The sequence below is a fragment of the Girardinichthys multiradiatus genome, chromosome Y, assembly GCF_021462225.1.
Source record: "Girardinichthys multiradiatus isolate DD_20200921_A chromosome Y, DD_fGirMul_XY1, whole genome shotgun sequence".
Classification (NCBI taxonomy): Eukaryota; Metazoa; Chordata; class Actinopteri; order Cyprinodontiformes; family Goodeidae; genus Girardinichthys; species Girardinichthys multiradiatus.
The window spans coordinates 18012182-18022467 of NC_061818.1; the positions used below are offsets into that span (position 1 = coordinate 18012182).

At 38.3% G+C, this 10286-nt stretch overlaps 1 gene segment (V, D, J or C); it reads left to right on the forward strand.

The window, feature by feature from the left end:
• The first annotated feature begins 6965 nt into the window (after positions 1–6965).
• On the forward strand, positions 6966–9043 carry LOC124864933. The segment is given in 4 exon segments: positions 6966–7020; positions 7118–7431; positions 8593–8596; positions 8727–9043. Coding segments are annotated over 4 exon segments (678 nt in total).
• The last annotated feature ends 1243 nt before the right edge of the window (positions 9044–10286 follow it).

Sequence of the window (10286 nt, forward strand, 5' to 3'; positions counted from 1 at the left end):
TGGATCAACAGCTTCCTGACGGACAGACAGCAGCAGGTGAGACTAGGGAGCATCTTCTCCCGCAGCAGATCAATAAGTACTGGTGCCCCCCAGGGGTGTGTTCTATCCCCACTCCTCTTCTCCCTCTATACAAATGACTGCACCTCATCGGACTTGTCTGTGAAACACCTGAAGTTTGCACCACTGTCATTGGTCTTATCCAGGACAGAGATGAGTCTGCATACAGACCGGAGGTGGATCGGCTGATAAACTAGTGTAGTCAGAACTACCTTGAACTCAACCCACTCAAGACTGTGGAAATGGTGGTGGACCTTCGGAGAACACCACCCCCGTACACCATCCTCAACAACATCGTAGCAGCTGTGGACCACTTCAGGTTCCTAGGAACCACCATCTCTGAAGACCTGAGATCGTCCTCGCACATAGACACTGTTCGAAAGAAGGCCCAGCAGAGACTGTACTTCCTGAGGCAACTCAAGAAGTTCAACCTTCCACAGGAGCTGCTGGTCATCTTCTACACTGCCATCATTCAGTCTGTCCTGTCTTCATCCATCTCAGTGTGGTTTGGCTCATCCACAAAACAGGACAGGTCCAGACTGCAACGAATAATCTGGTCTGCAGAGAGAATCATCAGGACTGACCTTCCCTCCATCCAGGACTTATACAGGTCTAGGGTCAGAAAAAGAGCTGCTAAAATCTCTGCAGACCCCACACACCCTGCACATAAACTGTTCAGAGCTTTACCTTCAGGCCGTCGCTACAAAGCACCGTTCACCAAAACCAACCGCCACAGAGACAGTTTCTTCCCCCAGGCTGTTTCTCTGTTGAACATTCAATAGAGTACAAAACAACAGCATACAGATGTTGCAAATGTACCTTTTCATCTTTATTTTATTTATATATGTGTATATTTGTACATTGTAAATATGTATATTCTGTAATGCAAAAACAAAACCAAAGAGCAAAGTGTACCGAAGTCAAATTCCTTGTTTGTATGTACAAACTTGGCAATAAAGTTGATTCTGATTCTGTCTCGTTTTTTTTTTTCTTTGCTTTGCTTTCCTACATTTCAGCTGCTATGAAAGTGTCCTAAACATGGACTGAAATTTTACGGTTGATTAAACATAATCTGTGATAAAAACAAAAAAGACCAGAAACAAAACAATGTTAAAACTGTAAACTGTAACTGCTAGTAGGCAGACAGTGAACATTCACAATAGGAAATATGAAAACAAAATGATGATTGAACATTTGAGATTTACTTGATTACTTTAGAATTGGCAGAATAGGTTGGCCACTCTACAGTAGCTATATATATTTGCAGTGTTGTCAGGCAGGGCGATGTTCAGCAAACCTTTATGAACACAGTGTATGTCCTTTTGACCTATATATAGGCAACATCTGTATACAATAATGTCTGTCTACATTATCAGGTTACAGCCAATGAAAGCAGAAAGTTGGGCAGAATTAGGTATAAAATAATTAAAAAAAAATCACTCCTGGACATGTAGATTGATAATTATCTACAAATTGGGCTCCAACCCTAAGCTCTGACACATTCCTGTACAAAAGCACAACAATAAATGTTCACAGCATACACATTGAATCTAATAGGACAAATCCTCGGTCTTTTGGCTCTATGCAAATTAAACTTCGAGGCTTTCTACTATAAATCCTTTTTCAGGCCGTCGAATAAGAGAACCTCCCATTAGATCATTTTTAACACCAACATGTTCTCTGTAGCTCTGCTGCTGCTGCTGGCTGCTGGATCCTGTGAGTTTCACTGAGGCACTGACAGCATGTTCACCTTAGACTGTCTGCTCACTGTTTTCACTCTCCTAAACATCATTTTTTTTCTTTCACAAGTGTGAAAAGTGAAACGCTTACTCAGCCAGTCTCTCTGACTGTACAGTCAGGTCAGCCTTTAACCCTCAGCTGTCAGGTCTCTTATTCTGTCAGCAGCTACTGGACAACTTGGATCAGACAGCATGCTGGAAAAGAACTGGAATGGATTGGTGGATCTGGAGAAGGCTCTGGATGGAGTACATACTACAAAGATTAACTGGAAAACAAGTTCAGCATCACCTTTGTTTCTTCCAGCAACACAGCAACTCTGCATGGACAGAATATGCAGCCTGAAGACTCTGCTGTGTATTACTGTGCGAGAGAACCACAGTGACTCAGAAAAGCAGCAGAGCTGAACAAAAAAACCCTCAGAGGCTGTGCACATGTACTACTTAACCAGAGGAAGTGCTGTTTTCAGAGACAAAACAGTTTATGTCTGTGATACAATTCAAATGTAAGCCTTGTTTTCCAAGGCTATAGACAGTGAACAACGCTAAGACACTCAGTAACAATAGAGCATATTTAAAATGTATTTTTCAGTCATTTCTGAGCACTTCTGTGGCATCTAAATTGTCACTTCATTAACAAGGTTTAGAATCTGTTCAATTACATAAACAGTTTTATTGCCTCATATTTAGTTTACATCAATAGTACCTTTCTTTGAGGCAGCAGAACAAGAAAGCACTAATATGTAATAGATATCTGTGAATATATTAGCATTGTTCAGTGGATATTCTTCTTATCCACAGATGCAATACTGATGATAACTAGAATGCTTTTAAAAAGAACATTTTGATAATATATACTAGGGTGATAGCATAGCTGCTATCAGTCAGAGAGTAACCATACTAAAAACTGCTTCCTATGAGATCTGATTAAGTTATTTCTTCATTATTGGGATTCAGCAGTACAGCCTCCACATTTATTTCAGGAAGCCACCAGAAGGAGGAGCCCTGGGACTTTGATGTTTTTTTCTCTATTTTTCACAAAATGTCACAAATACTTCGGAATAGAAAAAGACCACTGTTGAAGATTGGACCAGCAGTTATGATTCAGGAAAGCAAAACAACAGTGTGGCTGAAGACCAGATCACTTTCAACAGGATTCAAATAGGGTCAAAATTACCAGAAGACTAAACAAAGTTGCTGTTTCCCCTTTTTTTTTCAGATTCACAGAAATTGAAAGAAATAAAAACTACCGTCTAACTGTGACTTTTAGCAACGCAGCTAAAGTTTAAATTTATAAAACCAGTTTTACCAAACTGTGTGCTACATTACCCAGCTGTTTTAAACATTTTCATGTTTAAAGTTATTTGCAAATAAATTTCTAAAATAAAAAAAAGCTTCAGTTAAAATTTATGTGAAAGACTTTGCTGAGACTTTTGTTAAAGAAGAATGTGAGACATATTTCCACCTAACGATATAAGCACTGAAATGATCAAGCAAAGAGCTACATATTTTAAAGATAAATAAATAAATAAAACAAAAAGCAGGCAACCAGTTCAAGACTATCCATTTTGTTCCTTCAGTTAAGAAACCCTTCATTCAACAGTGTTAAAGTCATTACTGCTGTTATCTGCTGGAGGTGTAGGTTCAGTTTTAACCTGTGGAGTCAGGGGAGGATCTATGCAAACTCTTCTTTTAAAGGGATTCAATCAGGAGTTATTGTACAGTTTATGAGGATGTGGAAAAAACAAAAAAACTTTAACATACTTTAATTAAAACATATCACCATTGAACCTTTTCTGTCATAGGATGGATAAATCAGTCATCTGGAGCTTTCTCTTTGTAGTTTTTATTCACAATGAAATTTTCAGACCATTTTTATGATATTTGTTCAGTGATTCATAATTTTGACTGATAATAACCGTAACATGTTTTGTTATAGGAGCCTGGAGTGAGATCAGACTGGATCAATCTGAATAAAAAGACCTGGAAACACAGGGAAGATGTCTTGTGTCATCTCTGGTTACAGCATGACAAGCTATTATATCCACTGGATAAGACAGGGAGCAGGGAGAGCTCTGGAGTGGATGGTAAGATGGATGCTGGTTAAAACGTTGCCATCTATGGAAGTTCCTTTCAAAGTTGTTTCATTATGACTGAAAATGTCCCTACCAGCACCCAGTACCTCGAGACCAGCAGCCTGACAGCAGAAGATTCAGTCTTCTGTTTACTTTTATGCTTGAGAAACACGGCAGTAGAGCAGCTGTACAAAAAACCTCGACAGAAATCAAACACTGTAAACACAGAGACATCTGGTTTCTGAGAACTGTTCAATGACTTGAATGAAAGTTAATACTGGTCCTTCTCAAAATATTAGCATATTGTGATAAAGTTCATTATTTTCCATAATGTAATGATGAAAATTTGACATTCATATATTTTAGATTCATTGCACACTAACTGAAATATTTCAGGTCTTTTATTGTCTTAATACGGATGATTTTGGCATACAACTCATGAAAACCCAAAATTCCTATCTCACAAAATTAGCATATCATTAAAAGGGTCTCCAAACGAGCTATGAACCTAATCATCTGAATCAACGAGTTAACTCTAAACACCTGCAAAAGATTCCTGAGGCCTTTAAAACTCCCAGCCTGGTTCATCACTCAAAACCACAATCATGGGTAAGACTGCCGACCTGACTGCTGTCCAGAAGGCCACTATTGACACCCTCAAGCAAGAGGGTAAGACACAGAAAGAAATTTCTGAACAAATAGGCTGTTCCCAGAGTACTGTATCAAGGCACCTCAGTGGGAAGTCTGTGGGAAGGAAAAAGTGTGGAAGAAAACGCTGCATAACGAGAAGAGGTGACCGGACCCTGAGGAAGATTGTGGAGAAGGGCCGATTCCAGACCTTGGAGGACCTGCGGAAGCAGTGGACTGAGTCTGGAGTAGAAACATCCAGAGCCACCGTGCACAGGTGTGTGCAGGAAATGGGCTACAGGTGCCGCATTCCCCAGGTCAAGCCACTTTTGAATCAGAAACAGCAGCAGAAGCGTCTGACCTGGGCTACAGAGAAGCAGCAGTGAAATGTTGCTCAGTGGTCCAAAGTACTTTTTTCGGATGAAAGCAAATTCTGCATGTCATTCGGAAATCAAGGTGCCAGAGTCTGGAGGAAGACTGGGGAGAAGGAAATGCCAAAATGCCAGAAGTCCAGTGTCAAGTACCCACAGTCAGTGATGGTCTGGGGTGCCGTGTCAGCTGCTGGTGTTGGTCCACTGTGTTTTATCAAGGGCAGGGTCAATGCAGCTAGCTATCAGGAGATTTTGGAGCACTTCAGGCTTCCATCTGCTGAAAAGCTTTATGGAGATGAAGATTTCATTTTTCAGCACAACCTGGCACCTGCTCAGTGCCAAAACCACTGGTAAATGGTTTACTGACCATGGTATCACTGTGCTCAATTGGCCTGCCAACTCTCCTGACCTGTACCCCATAGAGAGTCTGTGGGATATTGTGAAGAGAACGTTGAGAGACTCAAGACCCAACACTCTGGATGAGCTAAAGGCCGCTATCGAAGCATCCTGGGCCTCCATAAGACCTCAGCAGTGCCACAGGCTGATTGCCTCCATGCCACGCCGCATTGAAGCAGTCATTTCTGCAAAAGGATTCCCGACCAAGTATTGAGTGCATAACTGTACATGATTATTTGAAGGTTGACGTTTTTTGTATTAAAAACACTTTTCTTTTATTGGTCGGATGAAATATGCTAATTTTGTGAGATAGGAATTTTGGGTTTTCATGAGCTGTATGCCACAATCATCCGTATTAAGACAATAAAAGACCTTAAATATTTCAGTTAGTGTGCAATGAATCTAAAATATATGAATGTTAAATTTTCATCATTACATTATGGAAAATAATGAACTTTATCACAATATGCTAATATTTTGAGAAGGACCTGTATATAAATAATATGCTTATTTTTCAAGGTTTGGCAACATTTTATTGACAATTACTTTTGACAGTGATTGTATTTAGTGAGGTCCTTTTTGTTACAATTTATCAAATTGTTTTATCTGACTAGCTAAAGCAAAATTCAACTAACTGCTTTTGGGACAGACTGCTAAAAAATTATATTTAAAACTTTTCTTTGCTCTGTCCAAACATTAAAAGTAGTTCAGCTTTTTGATTTAGGAGATCTTTCATGCATAAGGGATTTGTAGCTCAGAGTTCATTTGACTCAGTAAAATCAGTATATAAGTAAATGCGCAGAGTGACCAGTTAGATCATCAACATTATCAGCAAAGCATAAGAAAATGATAAAATGATGTGACTCAAAATTCAACAGCTCCAGGACATAAAAACACAACAGAGGCAACTGTGAAATGAGTTTCGCCACATGAGTGAATGTAGATTGGGAGCAGATAAGGTTTTAAGTCCAGTACAGACAGCAGGTATAAGTCGAAAGATCTTTAATATCTAATCCTGAAAGAATTGGTGGTTAACCTTCCTGGAGGAGTTAATTGAAAACTTCAAAGAAAGGATAAAACAGTGGACAAAAAATAACAAGACAAACTTTAGAGTAGGAATGTTGCCTTTATCATTAGGTACACAAATTTAAAATAAAACATGTCATTTAAAATATACCTGCTTACAACAGGTGGATGCATTCCTTTATTGAGCTAAATGTTTTAGACCGTTTTTTAGCTTGTCTTTTACCTTCTATGTTTGATATGTTTTTTTACATGAAATGTAAAAAAACAACACACGAACAAGTGATCAAAAAGGTACCTCAGACACTTTGAGTTCTTGGGATCCACATCATTATCTGCTAGCTGACCAAGTTCAGACAGCAGCAGGAAAAGAACGGAAGCAGGTTGCAAGTGTCAACATAAGACAATGCTGAAATCTAATAATCGCAATTAGTTCACTTTTACCATATTATAACACAATAATTGATAGAGTCTAAAAAGTGTGCATTTCATAATGATCTAAGCTGTTCTTAAGCAGAAAGACTTAATGAAGCCTGAAAAAGACACAAGTAAAACAAAGTATTGAATAATGGTGCTAAATCAAGTCAGTACAAGCGACCTATTACTCAACAATATGCAAAGTCAGCCTGTTTAAAAGGAAGTGAATTAGTCAGAGGAACAAAGGCCGCCCATCAGTTCAGAGAGGATCAACCATGTTCTCTGTAGCTCTGATACTGCTACTGACAGCTGGTAGCTGTGAGAAGCTTTCTACAGATTCAAGCTAACAATTACAGTGGATGCATTATGTTTAAGATGAATGGTGAGAATAATGCTTTTTTTTCTGTTGCCACAGGTGTGTACTGCATTGATCTGATTCAGCCAGACTCCAAGGTTGTCCAGCCTGGACAGTCTTTGATCATCACCTGTCAGCCCTCTGGTTACTCTGTAAGCGATGACAGCTATGCAACAGGTTGGATCAGACAGCGTCAAGGAAAACCGATGGAATGGATATTTCACATGTGGGGTGCTGGTAACTTTTACCAAAATGATGCTCTGAAGAACAAGTTCAGCTACAGCAGAGACACTTCGGCAGGAACAGTTACAATAACAGGACAGAACCTGCAGACTGAAGACACAGCTGTTTATTACTGTGTGAGACGCCCCACAGTGATACAAACCACAGACAAATCTGTACAAAAACCAATCAGCCAGGAGGAAACACTCACACACAAGGTTCATATGAAAACATGTACAAAGATTCTACAGACAGAGCTTCTGTGGAGCTGCCCCCACTTTATACGAGCATCACAATATGAGCTTAACTTCGAGAGATAACACAAATATGCTTTGCTTTGCAGATTTCATACAATAAACCTTTACAGACGTGAATAAATAGTTGAGTGTTTCAGCATTAATGCAACTGTCTTGTCACCTTCCCTGCAGCTAACAGCAGTGTAAGAGAAACTTTTCAGTTTTTTATTTCAATGAAAAAAGAAGGTTTTCAATATGTTTTTAAATAAAGAACAAAAATGTTATGAAGCTGACACAAGATAAAGTTTAGTCATGGTTGTCATGTGTAGTCAGTTATTCTAATCTATGCTGGGATTTTTGTTCAAAATCATACAAAATACACATACATACAGAGAACACATAATGGACAATAATCAAACCTTTCAGCTATTACAAAAACTGATGAATAAGGTGTAGACAACTTGACCATTCATTGAATCGTCTAGTGTTTATTTTAAGCTTATCAACTCCTGTGCAGGAACCTACGTGGCTGAACATTTACAATACTTATGAGCCACCAATGGAGGCGCCATCACACCAAAAATGATTTGACACCAAATAATTGTTAAAATAAACTGTTAATTTGAAAAAAAGAAGATAAGAAAGAAACATAAATTGCTAAAATGGCCTTTTACTAAATTTTGGTGGAATGAATCCAGCGCAATAAAAATTTACTTATCTTTGAATCTGTACTAATAACTAATAATCTACAGGTAACATGAACAGCATTTGTAGCAACAATAGGCCAATAAATAAACAACAAACAACCAATTCGAGACAGCTAGTATGAAACAAGAAATAATATATGTTTCCCTCTCTTGTTTAGAAATTGTTTATTCAGAATCATTACATAAATCACCAGTCCAGTTTCTTCCTGTATTAGGTTGCTTGCTCTTTTTCAAACTGTGGAGTCAGGGGAGGGTCTATGCAAACTGTTCTTGTCTTAAGACCAAACCATCAGCAAGAACTCAAGCAGTTTATGGCTGAACACAGAAAATCATTTTCTTGAATCATTTTTTTCAGTTGTTTTTGTGACAGAATGGCAAAATCAGTCATTTGGAGTTTTGCTTTTGTCATTTTCATTCACAGTGAGACTTTTAGTTCATCACTTTGAAATTAATCCAGTGATTTATAATTTTGACAGATAATGACCACATGATGTTTTCTTACAGGAGCCTGGAGTGAGATCAAACTGGAGCAGTCAGCCTCTGAGGTGAAGGGACCTGGAGAGACAGTGAAGATGTCATGTGTCATTTCTGGTTTTGACATGACAAGCTACAATATCCACTGGATAAGACAGAGAGCAGGGAGAGCTCTGGAGTGGATTGGGTATATGAACGCTGGTAACAACAATCCCAGCTATGGAAGCTCCTTTCAAGAACGTTTCATCATGACTGAAAATGTCCCCAGCAGCACCCAGTTCCTTGAGATCAGCAGCCTAACAGCAGAAGATTCTGCTGTTTACTTCTGTGCTCGAGAAACACAGTGACTGAAAGCAGTGGAGCAGCTGCACAAAAACCTCCTCTGATAAAAAAAAACACATCTGTTTTCTGAAAACTCTCAAAATCACTAAGAATTTAATAATTCAAAATTTGTTTGGATTTCTTTTTCATGATGTTATTCTGAGAACATTTTACTCAGGAGAATTTTGGACAGCGATCATGTTTACTGAAGAAAAAATAAAAACCTGCCGATGTGAGAGACCAACTTAAAACAGTTTTTTGCTAAGTATAGATACAAACATTGGGTCGTTTCCTGAGTTTAAAAAAATAAAAACAATTAAAATTAAACAAAACATCTGCGAGGGAACCTGAAGAAATATTTTTCTTTAGCACAATAAAGATTTAAAAGAACCTGTGGCTCACTGAATACAAAACTAACTACTAGGACGATAAATACTTTATTTCCAACATTGATGTATTTTTTCAAGGTATATCAGATAATACAACATTAAAATTCTGGCAGACTGTTAATTAAGATAAATTTGAATAATTTGGTTAAATGTGGAAGAGCAAAGATGATAAATGAATATGAGAGAATCTTCCAGTTCATCAATCATGGGAAGGATTAGTCTACAGGATACAGTCACACATATGGTGTCATATCTGAATATGTATAAAGAGACTATGAGGAAAAATATGTGGTAATCTTATTCTGTATAGAGAATTGTTCATTGATAAAATGTGTGTGACAAATCATGGTTAACCTTGTCCAAGTCAGTCATGTTTTGTAGTTCCCTTTACAAGAAATGAACCATTAAATGATGCAGATGGCACGTCTCCTTGCTGGTTTTATACTGTTAGGGTTTGAAAACTTTTGTATTGTTTATCACTCATGTCTGCTCTAAGTGGTATTCCCTCCTACATGCCACAGAAAGGAATATGTGGGAGGCGAGTGAGTTATGATTACCAAGTCCTCACTCCCTCTCTGTTTAAAATCAAGACACATGAACCCTAACCTTTCTGACCCAACACACACACACACACACACACCCTGAATATTTGTTGAACTGTGTGTGAACCAGCATGTATAAATAAAGAGGGAGGGGTGCCAACACTTTGTAGTCTGTACTGCAGAGCTACCCTTGCAAGTAAAATTGACTGTATCGTTCTTGCCTCTGAGTTGACTAAATAATACCTAACATATACTATGCATGTTTTTTGCATTATAAGGTAAACTGTAAACTGATTGTTCATCATCAACATTTTCTCTGACCACCACAACAGCCAGCT